At 41.6% G+C, this 19,219-nt stretch overlaps 1 protein-coding gene across 3 annotated transcripts in view; it reads right to left on the bottom strand.

Moving 5' to 3' along the window:
* The window catches only part of DST (dystonin), a 397,510-nt gene that overhangs the window by 60,221 nt on the left and 318,070 nt on the right, over nt 1-19,219 (bottom strand). For all 3 annotated transcript variants that reach the window (XM_075268370.1, XM_075268369.1, XM_075268371.1), the window contains exons 62-64: nt 6,706-6,867; nt 6,226-6,396; nt 2,398-2,564 (exon numbers count right to left, since the gene is read on the bottom strand). In XM_075268370.1, coding sequence (XP_075124471.1) covers nt 2,398-2,564; nt 6,226-6,396; nt 6,706-6,867 — 500 coding nt within the window. The remainder of the gene's footprint in view (nt 1-2,397; nt 2,565-6,225; nt 6,397-6,705; nt 6,868-19,219) is intronic.

Here is a 19,219-nt window from a genome sequence, read left to right as displayed (position 1 = left end):
CAACTAATTTCTGCATCTTTTTTCGGGGATACATAGGGCTTTATTTTTATGGTGTTTTTATTTTCAAATATGTTTTAATTTTTTTTTATATCTGGGAAAATATAAACAAAATAGGAGGGAAATTGTGTCTGGTTTTCACTTTTCTTTTTTTTTTTATTTTATTTTATTTAATAACACAAAGTGCCACTGAAAAACTTTATAAAATAGTTTTTCCTCTCCATTACGGTAATTTTTATTTTATATGGTGTCATCGGGGGTGGGGCTATAACCTTTAATAATGGCATTTTATTGCCACATTATTTTACTTATTAGTTTACTTTTTTAAAAAAAAAAAAAAAAAAAAAAAAATTCTAAACTTTATTAATTTTTTTATATTTTTTTTTTTCAGATGGTGTCCCCATAAGGTCATAAGAGACATTTGGGGACATCTGATCACTTTTCTTTGTTAGGGAGGCTGATTAGTCCTATAACTGGGGCTGCACATTAGCCCCAGTTGTAGGAGGAATACAGCCTCCTGCACGCTGTATAGATAGTATACAGATCTGATCTGGGTCCTGTAGGACCCAGCAGCTCTTGCAAGACACTGATCCCGGCGGATCATGTGACCGCCGGGTCAGAGGGCGGCCGTATACACAGCAATCCAGAAGGCAGGGATGGTAATAAACCTTCCCTGCCATCTCTCTGGGAGCTCCGGCTGAAGTTACAGTCGGCTCCCAGCTTCAGCAGCTGCACGATCTCATGCAATAGCTGTGTTCTGACAGGATGTACCGGCACGTCCTGTCAGAACAAGGCAACCACTTCCTGGACGTATATAGTGTATGGGCGGTCCGGAAGTGGTTAAAGTGTACCGCCAGTTATATACAACTTTGCATAAATGTATAGTATGTGTTAATAGGCTTTAGGAGGGCAGAATCATTTTCAGGTGCCATGACACATATGCAAAGCCCCTAAGGTGCCAATGCAGTGAAAACTACCAAGAATTGGATTTATTTTGGAAACTGCACCCATCAAAAACTGTATCAAAATGTATTAAGGATTAGTGATCATTTTGACCCCAGAGATGCTTTCCAAAAAGAATTGCTTAGCTGATGGTGCAAAATCAAAATTGGTATTTTCCCTAATTCAGTGCCCAGAATGTGGAACTGTGACAGCCTGGATGTCATTGATTCTGCTTACTTTCAGTGGATGAAAATGTGTTCATGTGATATACAGTCCATGATCATGTGATGGATACACAGGTGCACAGCTTGTTATAGTCACAGCACAATAATCAGGTCTTTGCCTGGTAACGAACTGCGCAGCCATGTGTCCACTGCATGAGCATGGACTGATTTCTATCCACTGGAAGTAAGCAGAATGAATGACAGCAAGCAGTGATTGATACAGAAAGAAAAAAGTGGAAATGATACAGAAAGTATATTAGAAAATTGTATAGCTTTACAGAATTAAACTATTAACATGATTTGCTATGGATAATATGGATTTTTTTTCCATAGTGCTATATATGGATAAATATCTGTTCAGGGTCATCAGAATCTTCATTGTAAAGATAAACAACAGGATATCTTTGTTCACCAAAGAAATATTTCCATCCACATATAAAGTAAAACAGTTACATGGCAGTATTAATAACTAAAGCTAAGGATAAGCATGGAGGAAGCAGACAACAGATGGGTTTAATCTATGGCTTAATCCTATAGGTCTGTTAAAAAAACAAAAAAACAAACCTCTCTCAGTGCTTACACTTTAATATCGACATAAGTACACATTAAAATAACAATACCAGGAGGAAATATTAACATGAACACATGAGAATAACAAGATCACAAAAGCTCTACCCTAGGTACATCAGGCACAAGCTGCTAAATCTATTCATCCCTATCCTGTCCTGTCCATTCATACTAGTAGCCATTGGTTATGGAGACTACATTAACTGATACAAACACAAACAATGGCTGCAAAAGACTGCAAGTTCCTTAGAAAATTCAGAGGTAGTATTCCCTTTCTGGCAAAGCATTGCAAAAAAATTATAAATGACCTAACCTTGCTGCTGTACAATATAGGGTGAGTATATACCTTCTGTGAAGCAAAGGGGAAAGCTGTTACACTGTCATTTTTAAAAAGGTTGTCTGCGATAAAAAAAAAAAACAGGGCTTACACAATGAGCCCAGCACACTCCACTGATTATAATGGAGTCTGTCGGGTTCCCACTGTGTTGAAATGGAAAGTGGTGGAGAAAAAAGTCCCCCATGTAGGATTTTTCTCTTCAATAATTTTTTGCGGTCTCTGGAGTCTCCAGCCTGATACTGTACATTGTCCAGGACTGTGTTTGCTTCATTCTGCCGACATGTCATTGCTAACCAGAAATTGCAATGGTTACATAAATACGTATCTTACCGTATTTCAGCTTTCTTCAGTAGTTCATCCCACCTACGTTCTAAGGCACTGAGTTGTTTCAGCATTTTATCCTTATCAGCATGGTCAGCACTACCGGCAATCTTTTCCCCCTCGCGCTTAATGACATCAATGGTCGGTTTGCGATCATCTAGTAATCTTTGAAGTAGCTGATAAAATTACAAAAGAAATACATAATATAATGTAAATGGTTAACTATTAGAGATGAGCGAACACTAAAATGTTCGAGGTTCGAAATTCGATTCGAACAGCCGCTCACTGTTCGAGTGTTCGAATGGGTTTCGAACCCCATTATAGTCTATGGGGAACATAAACTCGTTAAGGGGGAAACCCAAATTCGTGTCTGGAGGGTCACCAAGTCCACTATGACACCCCAGGAAATGATACCAACACCCTGGAATGACACTGGGACAGCAGGGGAAGCATGTCTGGGGGCATAAAAGTCACTTTATTTCATGGAAATCCCTGTCAGTTTGCGATTTTCGCAAGCTAACTTTTCCCCATAGAAATGCATTGGCCAGTGCTGATTGGCCAGAGTACGGAACTCGACCAATCAGCGCTGGCTCTGCTGGAGGAGGCGGAGTCTAAGATAGCTCCACACCAGTCTCCATTCAGGTCCGACCTTAGACTCCGCCTCCTCCGGCAGAGCCAGCGCTGATTGGCCGAAGGCTGGCCAATGCATTCCTATGCGAATGCAGACTTAGCAGTGCTGAGTCAGTTTTGCTCAACTACACATCTGATGCACACTCGGCACTGCTACATCAGATGTAGCAATCTGATGTAGCAGAGCCGAGGGTGCACTAGAACCCCTGTGCAAACTCAGTTCACGCTAATAGAATGCATTGGCCAGCGCTGATTGGCCAATGCATTCTATTAGCCCGATGAAGTAGAGCTGAATGTGTGTGCTAAGCACACACATTCAGCACTGCTTCATCAAGCCAATACAATGCATTAGCCAGTGCTGATTGGCCAGAGTACGGAATTCGGCCAATCAGCGCTGGCTCTGCTGGAGGAGGCGGAGTCTAAGATCGCTCCACACCAGTCTCCATTCAGGTCCGACCTTAGACTCCGCCTCCTCCGGCAGAGCCAGCGCTGATTGGCCGAAGGCTGGCCAATGCATTCCTATGCGAATGCAGACTTAGCAGTGCTGAGTCAGTTTTGCTCAACTACACATCTGATGCACACTCGGCACTGCTACATCAGATGTAGCAATCTGATGTAGCAGAGCCGAGGGTGCACTAGAACCCCTGTGCAAACTCAGTTCACGCTAATAGAATGCATTGGCCAGCGCTGATTGGCCAATGCATTCTATTAGCCCGATGAAGTAGAGCTGAATGTGTGTGCTAAGCACACACATTCAGCACTGCTTCATCAAGCCAATACAATGCATTAGCCAGTGCTGATTGGCCAGAGTACGGAATTCGGCCAATCAGCGCTGGCCAATGCATTCTATTAGCCCGATGAAGTAGAGCTGAATGTGTGTGCTAAGCACACACATTCAGCACCGCTTCATCAAGCCAATACAATGCATTAGCCAGTGCTGATTGGCCAGAGTACGGAATTCGGCCAATCAGCGCTGGCTCTGCTGGAGGAGGCGGAGTCTAAGGTCGGACCTGAATGGAGACTGGTGTGGAGCGATCTTAGACTCCGCCTCCTCCAGCAGAGCCAGCGCTGATTGGCCGAATTCCGTACTCTGGCCAATCAGCACTGGCTAATGCATTGTATTGGCTTGATGAAGCAGTGCTGAATGTGTGTGCTTAGCACACACATTCAGCTCTACTTCATCGGGCTAATAGAATGCATTGGCCAGCGCTGATTGGCCGAATTCCGTACTCTGGCCAATCAGCACTGGCTAATGCATTGTATTGGCTTGATGAAGCAGTGCTGAATGTGTGTGCTTAGCACACACATTCAGCTCTACTTCATCGGGCTAATAGAATGCATTGGCCAATCAGCGCTGGCCAATGCATTCTATTAGCGTGAACTGAGTTTGCACAGGGGTTCTAGTGCACCCTCGGCTCTGCTACATCAGATTGCTACATCTGATGTAGCAGTGCCGAGTGTGCATCAGATGTGTAGTTGAGCAAAACTGACTCAGCACTGCTAAGTCTCTGCATTCGCATAGGAATGCATTGGCCAGCCTTCGGCCAATCAGCGCTGGCTCTGCCGAAGGAGGCGGAGTCTAAGGTCGGACCTGAATGGAGACTGGTGTGGAGCGATCTTAGACTCCGCCTCCTCCAGCAGAGCCAGCGCTGATTGGTCGAGTTCCGTACTCTGGCCAATCAGCGCTGGCCAATGCATTCTATTAGCCCGATGAAGTAGAGCTGAATGTGTGTGCTTAGCACACACATTCAGCTCTACTTCATCAGGCTAATAGAATACATTGGCCAATCAGCGCTGGCCAATGCATTCTATTAGCTTGATGAAGCAGAGTGTGCACAAGGGTTCAAGCGCACCCTCGGCTCTGATGTAGCAGAGCTGAGGGTGCACAAGGGTTCAAGTGCACCCTCGGCTCTCCTACATCAGAGCCGAGGGTGCGCTTGAACCCTTGTGCAGCCTCGGCTCTGCTACATCAGAGCCGAGGGTGCGCTTGAACCCTTGTGCACACTCTGCTTCATCAAGCTAATAGAATGCATTGGCCAGCGCTGATTGGCCAGAGTACGGAATTCGGCCAATCAGCGCTGGCCAATGCATCCCTATGGGAAAAAGTTTATCTCACAAAAATCACAATTACACACCCGATAGAGCCCCAAAAAGTTATTTTTAATAACATTCCCCCCTAAATAAAGGTTATCCCTAGCTATCCCTGCCTGTACAGCTATCCCTGTCTCATAGTCACAAAGTTCACATTCTCATATGACCCGGATTTGAAATCCACTATTCGTCTAAAATGGAGGTCACCTGATTTCGGCAGCCAATGACTTTTTCCAATTTTTTTCAATGCCCCCGGTGTCGTAGTTCCTGTCCCACCTCCCCTGCGCTGTTATTGGTGCAAAAAAGGCGCCAGGGAAGGTGGGAGGGGAATCGAATTTTGGCGCACTTTACCACGTGGTGTTCGATTCGATTCGAACATGGCGAACACCCTGATATCCGATCGAACATGTGTTCGATAGAACACTGTTCGCTCATCTCTATTAACTATAGTATGACAGCCTCCTTCTGTACAGGAGAGATATCACACTGTACATGCTTAGCGTCACATAATTTTAATGTCTGTAACATAAAATACTGTAACTTGTGTTTTCCTATTAACTCCTTTCAAGAATAATCCCATCTTATAAAGCCGAAAGCCCTAAACCAAACCCCATGACCACTGAGACCAAACACTAGTTCCTTACCAGTGACCGCTGGCCACTGATTGTCCTCGAGACCCCAAAATCACTATAATGAAGGGTACATAGCTGTCTCATTCATTCCTATGGAGAGCCCTTTCCTTTTAGTAACTAGATATCTTTATATTGCGCCGAATATTTTCTAAATTAAGCCAAAAAAATGCTTGTAACTTATTTTCAAGTGGCCTTCACCACATATATTTTACCAATAATAATTTCACATTATTTTCAATAGGAATCCTCTCTGTACATGTAGTTAATGCAGTACAGGTTTTTATACAAGTGTGCATTTGAAATTTGCTTCATGACATTGAAATTCATGAGGAATTAAATTGGATTAATCAGTATATGGATCTGTGTCAGTACATACTACAGATCCATGGCAAAAATCCAAGGGTCAGCCAATAAATATAAGAATACATAAAATGTTACATTTATATGCTATATGGTATAATGAACATAAAAATAAGTAGCATACCTTTTGTTCCTGAATTTGAGCCTTGACTACTTTATATTCAGCAGATGGTGATTTCTGACTGGCCACAAGCTCTTCTGTGTCTGTGAGCCAGCTCAAAATGGACTCAAGAGCATCTTGAAACCTGCCACAATGGAGAAGTGCTTCTTGAAGCTGAGCAGCACGCTGGGCAACCTAAAAATATAGATCTCTTTTTTCAGCCATGCATAATATAAGAACAGACAATCAGAGACACAAGGACATAAATGCTCTTCGCCACCAATCTTATGTGATTTCAATGACACAAAATTTTCATAAATTAAAGTATAAAATTGTGTTAAATATGTATTCCTTTTTGTATCCTGTTCTGGAAAATTGCAACATGCCACATTGAAAATAAAGAATTAGATCTGCTTAAAATGTGCCCAGACATGAAAGGGATAATAAGTGCATGTGTTGAAAAGGAAAGCATGGCGATAACACAATAAAACCTTTAGTAGGCACCTTTTTGTTTAGAGTATTCCATCGAGTGTTCACTTCCTCTAGATCATGTTCCAAGTTCTGGGTGCTGGTGTTTTTAGCTGCACTTTGCACAAGTCCTTGACCTAACCAGTTCACCTCTTTTAGACAAGCTTGGAGAGGTTCAATTTCTTCTTTTTGGAAAGTCTGTAAGATTCAACAACATAAATTAAAAATTGAACTATAAATAAATGGCAACTGTATCCATCATAAAGGACATAGATTTAATACATGTAATATATTTTCATACCTCCCAACAATCAAAGCACTAAAATGTACCGAATTTACATACAGTAAATCCAATCTCCAGCACTGTCCTCATCCACTTTGGCTCTGCCCATTCCCATCCATGTCCCTTTGTGTCTCCACACTTTATAACACCACTATAGTAAATCATTATGCACAAGCCATGATTCCTATTATACATATTTAGTGGTATCTAGTAATAGTAGTTTGCAACTGGCCATAATTACTGACATCGTTACTGAAATTATTCAGATTTACCATAAAACTGCATCAGTGCACAGTCATAACTTTGTTATCTATATATGTAGACAGTTTGTATCTTATTGAATATACATACAATGTGCAATTTTATATATTAAGGACATTTTCTACCCATAAAATTTGCTGGCAGAACGGATTGTTTTTTCTATTGGGAACGCTTTTGCCTGGAGAGGGGTTTCTGCTGTACAATTTATGGGATAATACCCAGATTTTCTGGTGCTGTTACAATTGTCTATTTTTAAAATTTAAATAAATAAATATATATTTACACATGCAGTATATATACACACACAAGTATATCGCAAATATCTACCATAGTGCCATGCCAAAAGGTTTGTCCATTAAAGTGGTTTACCAGCCCCAAATAGAGTTTCATACTGATGACCTATCCACGGGTCTTCAGTATGTGATCTTTGGGGGTTCAACACCTGGACTCCACTCATATCAGCTGTTGTAGTAGCTACTAGTAGATGGACAACATGTGTAGTATGTCTCCTATTCAAATATAGGAGGGTCACTTTATCCCTATCTACTGCAAAACAGTGCGTCCGGCTAATTGCAGTGCCGTTCCTATTACTTAAATACCACTAACAGCTTCCAGGATCCAAAAGGCGGATGCTACAACTGGTCATTGCGGGGTCTAGGTGTCACACACAGATCACATACTGATGAACTATTTGGGTCACAAAACCCCCTTTAAAATCCATCAACACAATGACATTTACATTGCTGTACAGTAGCAAATTTTCCCACATTCATTCCTACAGAAGCCCAAACTCCATGGTGCACTAGGCTTAGAAATTACACTAGCCACAAATCAGACAGAAAACTGTCCAAATTACACTCAAAAACACTCTAGCAACCTATCATAAGAGTGAAAATACACTACAAGGGAAAATAATGTCAAGGCAGAGAATGAAACAGAAATGAAGACTACAGCAAACTAAAACAAGAATAAAACATGAATCTGACTTCTCTTGTAAACAAGCATTTCTTGTCACTATCTCAGAATACATATAACAAGTGGATTTAATGAAAAAACTTACAGGGGGGCTGTTGCTATCCCCTACCTGCCATAATACAAGACACTAATATCTTTCAATGTACAGTCATGGCCAAAAGTTTTGAGAATGATACAAATATACATTTTTACAAAGTCTACTGCTTCAGTTTTCCTAATGGCAATTTGCATATACTCCAGAATGTTATAAAGAGTGATCAGCTTAACAGCAATTACTTGCAAAGTCAATATTTGCCTAGAAAATGAACTTTATCCCCCAAAACACATTTCAACATCATTGCAGCCCTGCCTTAAAAGGACCAACTAACATCGTTTCAGTGATTGCTCCATTAACACAGGTGTGGGTGTTGATGAGGACAGGGCTGGAGATCAATCTGTCATGATTAAGTAAGAATGACACCACTGGACACTTTAAAAGGAGGCTGGTGCTTGGCATCATTGTTTCTCTTCTCTTAACCATGGTTATCTCTAAAGAAACACGTGCAGTCATCATTGCACTGCACAAAAATGGCCTAACAGGGAAGAGTATCACAGCTAGAAAGATTGCACCTCAGTCAACAATCTATGGCATCATCAAGAACTTCAAGGAGAGAGGTTCCATTGTTGGCAAAAAGGCTCCAACAAAGACCAGCAAGCGCCAGGACCGTCTCTTAAAAGTGTTTCAGCTGCGGGATTGGGCTACCAGCAGTGCAGAGCTTGCTCAGGAATGGCAGCAGGCAGGTGTGAGTGCATCTGCATGCACTGTGAGGCGGAGACTCTTGGAGCAAGGCTTGGTCTCAAGGATGGTAGCGAAGAAACCACTTCTCTCCAGAAAAAACATCAGAGACAGACTGATATTCTGCAAAAGGTACAGGGAGTGGACTGCTGAGGACTGGGGTAAAGTCATTTTCTCTGATGAATCCCCTTTTCGATTGTTTGGGACATCTGGAAAACGGCTTATTCGGAGAAGACGAGGTGAGCGCTACCACCAGTCTTGTCTCATGCCAACTGTAAAGCATCCTGAAACCATTCATGTGTGGGGTTGCTTCTCAGCCAAGCGAATCGGCTCTCTCACAGTCTTGCCTAAAAACACAGCCATGAATAAAGAATGGTACCAGAATCTCCTCCAAGATCAACTTCTCCCAACTGTCCAAGAGCAGTTTGGCGATCAACAATGCCTTTTCCAGCATGATGGAGCACCTTGCCATAAAGCAAAGGTGATAACTAAATGGCTCAGGGAACAAAACATAGAGATTTTGGGTCCATGGCCTGGAAACTCCCCAGATCTTAATCCCATTGAGAACTTGTGGTCAATCATCAAGAGACGGGTGGACAAACAAAAACCTACAAATTCTGACAAAATGCAAGCATTGATTGTGCAAGAATGGACTGCTATCAGTCAGGATTTGGTCCAGAAGCTGATTGAGAGCATGCCAGGGAGAATTGCAGAGCTCCTGAAGAAGAAGGGTCAACACTGCAAATATTGACTTGCTGCATTAACTTATTCTAACTGTCAATATAAGCTTTTGTTACTCATAATATGATTGCAATTATATTTCTGTATGTGATAAAAACATCTGACAAACACACATAAAAACCAGAGGGTAGCAGATCATGTGAAAATATAATATTTGTGTCATTCTCAAAACTTTTGGCCATGACTGTAATTATAAAGGAAGAGGTGATGTCTTTTGAATGATATCGGATTTAGGATTTCAAGACGCTTTGTTGAAGGATTCTTAAGTAATGCGAGCTTAGCAAGCCCCCTGGTAAGCTAGAAGTGGTCTATATCTACCAGCTGCTGCCATGCTTCAGTGTTTAAATATGCTATTGTTACAGAGAGTAGAGCATTCTGAGGGAACCCGTACATCAGGCCATGGCTTTCCCTTAAAAATCTAAACCTCCTCAAGGCAACAGCGGCATGTACAATGACATCATTCAGGGAGGTGGAGTAGCTAAGCTGTGACATCTATTGTCAGTAGTGGGTCACAATGGGTATTATCTGTAGAAAGCTATATTGTGATCCTGTCAGTCTTGTTTCTGATGTAAATGAGGTCACTGCTGAAATGAAAACCCCTATCTATCTATCTATCTATCTATCTATCTATTGATAGTGACATTGAAAATTTAAAGTAAAATTCTAAAAAATATATTTTTCTCCCAAAAACTTTTAAAGTTTATAAAGTAAGCCATTTTTTGGTGACAAATTCCTTATAATCATTGTACCAAGCTAAATAATAGAAAGTTTTGGTTGATATAACCGATAGTGCATATGTTTCCCTTTGCTGCTTTATAGGCTAAATATGCATTTAGAAAGATAGATAATCATTAGAGATGAGCGAACACCCAAATGTTCGAAGTTCGAAATCCGATTCGAACAGCCGCTCACTGTTCGACTGGGTTTCGAAACCCATTATAGTCTATGGGGAACATATACTCGTTAAGGGGGAAACCCAAATCCGTCTCAGGAGAGTCACCAAGTCCACTATGACACCCCAGGAAATGATGCCAACACCCTGGAATGACACTGGGACAGCAGGGGAAGCATGTCTGGGGGCATAAAAGTCACTTTATTACATGGAAATCCCTGTCAGCTTGCGATTTTCGCAAACTAACTTTTTCCCATAGGAATGCATTGGCCAGCGTTGATTGGCCAGTCTTCAGAATTCGGCCAATCAGCGCTGGGTCTGCCGGAGGAGGCGGAGTCTAAGATCGCTCCACACCAGTCTCCATTCAGGTCCGACCTTAGACTCCGCCTCCTCCGGCAGAGCCAGCGCTGATTGGCTGGAGACTGGCCAATGTATTCCTATGGGTATGCGGTGATGCAGCCGAGCTGAGCGAGTGCACACACTCACCACTGCTGTGCAGAGACTCAGCAGTGTTGAGCCAGTTCTGCTCAACTACACCGTGTGCCGGTCAGCTCTGCTGTGCGAGCTCGGCACACACTCAGCTGGCCACACGAACACTGCTGAGTCTCTGCACGTCTTCTGTATCTCATTCGGCCAATCAATGCTGCTCAATGCATTCCTATGGGAAAAAGTTTATCTCACAAAAAACACAATTACACACCCGATAGAGCCCCAAAAAGTTATTTTTTAATAACATTCCCACATAAATAAAGGTTATCCCTAGCTATCCCTGCCTGTACAGCTATCCCTGTCTCATAGTCACAAAGTTCACATTCTCATATGACCCGGATTTGAAATCCACTATTCGTCTAAAATGGGGGTCACCTGATTTCGGCAGCCAATGACTTTTTCCGATTTTTTTCAATGCCCCCGTTGTTGTAGTTCCTGTCCCACCTCCCCTGCGCTGTTATTGGTGCAAAAAAAGCGCCAGGGAAGGTGGGAGGGGAATCAAATTTTTTTGGAGCTCGCCACGTGGTGTCCGTATGGAATCGAACATCTCGAACAGCCTGATATCCGATCGAACATGTGTTCGATACAACACTGTTCGCTCATCTCTAATAATCATGTAATGAGACTGGTAAAAATATGCAATTGTGTTCTGGAAGTCAATAAATATTCCCTGCTGTGTAAAAAAGATTGACTTACAGTAGCGTAAGCTTAGCTTTCAAATTTTTAGCTGGCAGACAAGTAGGTTTTAGTATTGATAATGGTAATACTGACAAAGGCCTGACTGTATTACTGAAGAACAGATTTTAGAACAATTCAGAATAGAAAAAGCTATACTTTTCATGTGAATGCAATAAATTGTAGGCCTGCTCAGCTACATCTGATGCTTATGTGACTGTGTAGAAGAATTTTGGAGCCAGTGCTTGTCATATTTTACATACACATCTGAAGAAGATTTATGCATTAGTAGCACATGAATTACCATTAGCTCAGCATTCACTTGGAACATGGTAAAGTTCACTTTAGTTTTCCTCAAAACAATTTGTAGGCTAACACAAAACATTACGGGTCAGGACCAAGATCTATGAGCATTGTAGAGATAACGCAAGTAACTAGCGCAGACAATGTTTAACCCACAAAGGGGTAGTCTAAATAAATACACTGATAACATATCCCCATGCTATCAAGGTTTATGCTGAGATAAGCCTGCTGACATTTAAGCTAGTCATATACTATATATGTATTAAGAGACTTTATTAAAAGGGGGCATGGTTTATAAAAAGAGGTCAGTGGCGGCAGTATGAATATAAGGGGCAATAACAATATAAGGGAGCATTGGGGTGGTATTAAAGGGGTTTTCCAGGGAATAACAAAGTTTACTGGTAAGTTTTAATATTATCCAGATATCCCCCTTAATGAGATTGCCCAGGAATTGGACAAATTACAAAGGAGGCCAGGGTAGGTGAACCATACAAAAAATAATCAGTGGCTGAGCAGTGCCTGTAAAGGATCCAGCGACATCACTCACATATGTCAGCGGGTCCCTTCCTACCACTGCTGAGACCACTGTACATTTTTTACCTTATGGTCTTCACAAACCTGTGTAGAGCGCTATCTACAGTTATATGGTCACCATATAGTGATAACATCGGTATACCTGAGTTGGGGATCCACTTAGATGCATTTACCCCACCATGGGGAACCCCTAACTACGCCTCTGATGTTATCAATGGAGACAAGAAGAGAGATGCTGTCAGTGATTTGTTTTAGCTGACACTCTAATGTTTCTTTTTTACCTGACATCTGTCATTGAGGACAACCCAATACCCAATAGCTTTTTAGATTGTCCCACAAAATTGGATAAAATGAATTTTCATCAGATTGTGAATAGCGGTTATAGAGATTCATACCTACAGTCATGGCCAAAAGTTTTGAGAATGACACAAATATTATATTTTCACATGATCTGCTACCCTCTAGTTTTTATGTGTGTTTGTCAGATGTTTTTATCACATACAGAAATATAATTGCAATCATATTATGAGTAACAAAAGCTTATATTGACAGTTAGAATAAGTTAATGCAGCAAGTCAATATTTGCAGTGTTGACCCTTCTTCTTCAGGAGCTCTGCAATTCTCCCTGGCATGCTCTCAATCAGCTTCTGGACCAAATCCTGACTGATAGCAGTCCATTCTTGCACAATCAATGCTTGCATTTTGTCAGAATTTGTAGGTTTTTGTTTGTCCACCCGTCTCTTGATGATTGACCACAAGTTCTCAATGGGATTAAGATCTGGGGAGTTTCCAGGCCATGGACCCAAAATCTCTATGTTTTGTTCCCTGAGCCATTTAGTTATCACCTTTGCTTTATGGCAAGGTGCTCCATCATGCTGGAAAAGGCATTGTTGATCGCCAAACTGCTCTTGGACAGTTGGGAGAAGTTGATCTTGGAGGAGATTCTGGTACCATTCTTTATTCATGGCTGTGTTTTTAGGCAAGACTGTGAGAGAGCCGATTCGCTTGGCTGAGAAGCAACCCCACACATGAATGGTTTCAGGATGCTTTACAGTTGGCATGAGACAAGACTGGTGGTAGCGCTCACCTCGTCTTCTCCGAATAAGCCGTTTTCCAGATGTCCCAAACAATCGAAAAGGGGATTCATCAGAGAAAATGACTTTACCCCAGTCCTCAGCAGTCCACTCCCTGTACCTTTTGCAGAATATCAGTCTGTCTCTGATGTTTTTTCTGGAGAGAAGTGGTTTCTTCGCTACCATCCTTGAGACCAAGCCTTGCTCCAAGAGTCTCCGCCTCACAGTGCATGCAGATGCACTCACACCTGCCTGCTGCCATTCCTGAGCAAGCTCTGCACTGCTGGTAGCCCAATCCCGCAGCTGAAACACTTTTAAGAGACGGTCCTGGCGCTTGCTGGTCTTTGTTGGAGCCTTTTTGCCAACAATGGAACCTCTCTCCTTGAAGTTCTTGATGATGCCATAGATTGTTGACTGAGGTGCAATCTTTCTAGCTGCGATACTCTTCCCTGTTAGGCCATTTTTGTGCAGTGCAATGATGACTGCACGTGTTTCTTTAGAGATAACCATGGTTAAGAGAAGAGAAACAATGATGCCAAGCACCAGCCTCCTTTTAAAGTGTCCAGTGGTGTCATTCTTACTTAATCATGACAGATTGATCTCCAGCCCTGTCCTCATCAACACCCACACCTGTGTTAATGGAGCAATCACTGAAACGATGTTAGTTGGTCCTTTTAAGGCAGGGCTGCAATGATGTTGAAATGTGTTTTGGGGGATAAAGTTCATTTTCTAGGCAAATATTGACTTTGCAAGTAATTGCTGTTAAGCTGATCACTCTTTATAACATTCTGGAGTATATGCAAATTGCCATTAGGAAAACTGAAGCAGTAGACTTTGTAAAAATGTATATTTGTATCATTCTCAAAACTTTTGGCCCATGACTGTATTTAGCCTCAATACAACTAATGAGACTAAGTATTTAGGTCCCAGCTTAACCAATTCCATCAGTGTGCAGCTTTTTCTCTTTTTCCACTTCCCCTCTCTCATTACTTGCCACTATTACAGATACAGCAGTGGATAGTAACAGAGGAAAGGCCACTGACACTGTAGTCAATAGTGACCGCGGTATACAAAAAGTTTTAGAAGGAGGGGGCTCCCTCTATTAGGCATTGGCATCCCTAAACGCAATTGTGGGGACGGTGGCCATGCCAGTACATGGTAGCTAGAGGCCTACGAAAGCCTCCAGGTTTACCCTGATACATACTTTATTATTATTCTGGTCTCACGCCTGGCAGAGGGTTTGAACAATTGTGGTAGTAGGAGATGTGGTACATGCAAATATATCGATAAATCTACAAGTTTTACTTCAGGATTTACTTATCTAAGTTTTTCTATTCATTCATTCATGAACTGTAATTTTACTAATCTAGTTCTTCCACATGCTGTGCATGTCAAATGCAATACACGGGCTGAACAGTCAGGAAATTTAGAAAGTGCATTAGGGAATACATTTCTGATGCCATGAACCCAGGGACACGGATATTATCTGGTGCCTCTAAACATTGAAAGGGTTTGAAGAATCCAGCATCCACAAGTATAAAATGGAAAATCTTTATTTGTTCAAATTTAAAAAAGCATATACGTCAGACCAGAGACACTCCATACCCCAGCACAACCAAAAAATGGCGTCGGCTGACGCGTTTCAGAACTTGTGTTCCTTAGTCAGGCTATGACTAAGGAACGCAAGTTCTGAAACACGTCAGCCGATGCCATTTTTTGGTTGTGCTGAGGTAGGGAGCGTCTCTGGTCTGACGTATATGCTTTTTTTTAAATTTGAACAAATAAAGATTTTCAATTTTATACTTGTGGATGCTGGATTCTTCAAACCCTTTCATACGAGACACCCCGAGTCCACGGGGATTATTTTTCCGGGCACCTGACTGTATCTCCAGAACCGTGAGTGTGAATTCAACACATAATGTTTTGGACATTGAATTGGGATATCGTAGATATGCTATTCTAGGCATACGCCGTTGAAAGTACACATTTAATTCCCGAAACTGTCAGTGTGAATTCAACATATAGATCTATGAATTATGGACTGTGATATTGAAAGTATTTGTGTGTGTGATTTCACGGAGGGTGTTTGTTTGGGCTGTGTTTTCCCTTCCCCATTTTCCTACCATATTCAGCCTCTAAACATTATTTGCAAGTACATATGGTACATATGTTGATACATTATTTGTTATAGCCCTTGAGAGGGTTAATAAACCTGTGAGATGTCACCTCCCTCAAGCATACTCACCTGACACCACCATGTTACACTACTTTTTATATATTTATGTGTATTTAGTAGTATCATTATGTTGTGGTTTTTGGGGGGTTTACATAAATTATTGTGTTTTGTTCTGCACTGTGGATTGCCTCCTCTTCCAGGGGAAGGAAATAGATGTGTATTTTAAGGGCTCATTCTAGAAACTTGGTTAGCTATCATTAAGAATCAATATGTCATGTCAGCTCTGCCCTTGTGTGTGATGTTGCTGGTTTTAACATGATGGAATAAACCTTGAAGGTTTTAGCAGTCTATGAATGCTGTGCTGACATTTGCTCTTTTTTCATTCCACATCTGTGACGTGTTCTCTCTCCGTCCACTGTCGCGAAGCTTAAGTCAACATTCTGTGCTGGTGAGCTGGCTTCTTTTTTTTTGTATTAATTTGTCTGACTCACCCACCTTGCCCTGCACAGTGGCAATACAGTCAGTGGGACTCATGTGCTATAAGGTCAGACCGGTACAGAGCAGATAATATGGCAATGCTATTTAAACCATCTGCACTACTAATGTCTCAGCTTATTAAACTTTTTTCCTGGGAGTACTTCTTTAGGGGAAAAGACAGAAATGGTCTTGATGTGGCCTAGATATGGCTAAAATGCATGTGGCCAAGTCAACCTCCACCGATTTGTATCAAATTATGAAAAATGGATTGGTTAATGAATGTTCACTGTTCATGGATGAACGGTTTTGTTATATGCCAGTGTATTTTTCAGCTACTACATCTGGTTTAACCCTAAAAAATATGTTAGCTTTGCCATGATGAGGCTTGAGGCAGCATATATAACATCTCATATAACATGTGAGTAGAGTGACACAGACTATACACTGCAGCAATGCTATTATAACCGAAAATTGCAATTGCAATAATAGTATACAATGCGGGAGCTCTCAGTGGACCATTATTAAATGCAGAACTCCTCTTGGATTTCCTATCTCCATTTATTAATAGCAGGAAGATATATTACGCCTAAATGGTACACTATACTTGTACTTCTGGACTCACTAAGTAAGTGAGTGAAGAGTTCATTCTCACCAAAGCTCACCCCCACCATAATCTCAACAGGTTACAGGAATAAGTGTGTGGGTTTCTGTAAGGATCATCCTGTCGATGAAGGTACAGGATATTGCTAGAACTACTTTAGTATACAGTGTGTGATGAGGGGAAACCTCCCTGTGGGCCCCTCTAGAAACACTGCCGATTTTACCAAGGAAATCCGCAACCAACCAGAAATGAAATATTACATGGTGGCCATTCAGAAGAAAAGCTGTCTATGTAATCTGGTTGTCTAAAGCCCTCCAGAACAAGAGAAGCTTCTACAGAGAAGCATTTGATTTATAGAGGAGAGACCTCCACTATGACCTACTATATATCCTAAAGGGGTATAGTAACAGTTGTTATCTTTGTGAGACAACTTCTTCAAGACCAAATACATGTAATTTCTAAAGAACACTTGGGGCAATTGGCATTAACCTCATGGGGATTTTTTGCCTTCCCCTGGAGCAACACTGTAGGGGATTGTAGGGTTATAGGTTGGACTTGATGGACTGATGTCTTCATCCAACCTCATCTACTATGTAACTATGTATGTAACTTGTATCTGGATGCAATTTGGAAATTTGAACTGAGTGTTACACTCAAGAATGATACATCGGACTTCTTTCCTCACCAATATGGTTACTACTGCCATTTTCTTCCTAATAGAAATCTAACAACTATTCCATTTTTCTTAGTTTTGAAAATTAAATACTGAGATGTTTGTGCACTTTAGTACTTGGTGGTTCTGTGAGTTTGTTACCAGTTTACAAGTGCCCTTATTTTGCCCCTGTACATTTCCATTTTACTATAACATCACATGCAGTAATCAGACAGAAATGTGAAAAACTGGCCTGTTGGAAAGTGCCACGTTGAAAGTTACTGAGGTCTTCAGTATGACCAATTCTGCTGCTAATGTCTGTCTTGAGAGTTTGCAGCACTTTATGTTTTTATGCGGTCTAAATGACCAAACCCACTAACCACAAAGGTCTCCACATAATATGACCCAGTCGTGTACTCCCAAACACCTACATGTAGACTTCAAGTTTTTATGTTAAGCATCACATTATATCACAGACAAGACAGATAGCATAATAATAGAATATAACACCTCAATATGAATTACAACGGAAGCACACACCTCCATAGATAACAGCGTATGTTACACATTATTAATACATCCACTGTGTAACAGTTTATATGCTGTCCTTCCCTGCACAGAACATGCCTAGAAAATTCTCCCATAGACCTCAATGAGTCAGCTCCATTCTATTGCCATGGCCTATGGCTATGACAATGTTGTAAAGTATATAACTAAATGTTGTTAATAAAGCATAGAAAAAGCTTAGGCAAGATGGCAGACCCCATAACCAGGTACAGAAAATAATATAAAAACCTACGATCAGAAGAAAAAATTGATTACAAAAAAGTGATATGGTTTACTACCTGGTTTTAAAGGGATTCTACCATTAAAAACTTTTTTTTTCTCGCTGACACTTTGGAATAGCCTTAAGAAAGGCTATTCTTCTCCTACCTTTAGATGTCTTCTTTTCCCCGCCGTTCGTTTACAATTCCGTTTTTCGTTGGTATGCAAATGAGTTCTCTCACAGCACTGGGGGAGGGCCCCAGCACTTAAACAGCACTGGGGGCATCCCCAATGCTGCGAGAGAACTCTCTCCAGCGCCGCCTCCATCTTCTTCTGGAACGTCCTCTTTATGCGTCTTCTACCAGCACTGGGGTCACACTTGTACACTTACGCAGTCGGCTCTGCCATCGGGCCGCAGGCAGAGCCGAATGCACATGCCGGCGGCCACGTTTTTGTGGCCGCTTACGCTTACAAGAGTGTACTGCGCATGCTCGCGTAAGCAGCCACAAAAACATGGCAGCCGACATGTGCATTCGGCTCTGCCTGCGGCCCGATGGCAGAGCTGACTGCGCAAGTGTACAAGTGTGACCAACAAAAAACGGAATTGTAAACGAACGGTGGGGTGAAGAAGGCATCTAAAGGTAGGAGAAGAATAGCCTTTCTTAAGGCTATTCCGAAGTGTCAACGAGAAAAAAAAAGTTTTTAATGGTAGAATCCCTTTAAAACCAGGTAGTAAACTATATCACTTTTTGCATAAAGAAATATTAAAAAAGGTGAAACATTTCTTTTAAAGGGATGAAGTCTCTGAGACTCAGTTACCTTCTCCCAACGGAGCAGGCCTAAAAATGAGTCGCATATGAAATGCTGTTAGCATGGTT

Source organism: Leptodactylus fuscus, chromosome 3, assembly GCF_031893055.1.
Source record: "Leptodactylus fuscus isolate aLepFus1 chromosome 3, aLepFus1.hap2, whole genome shotgun sequence".
NCBI classification, from domain to species: domain Eukaryota; kingdom Metazoa; phylum Chordata; class Amphibia; order Anura; family Leptodactylidae; genus Leptodactylus; species Leptodactylus fuscus.
The sequence above is the reverse complement of the archived record's forward strand: the minus strand, read 5'-3'. Positions and strand labels throughout refer to the sequence as shown.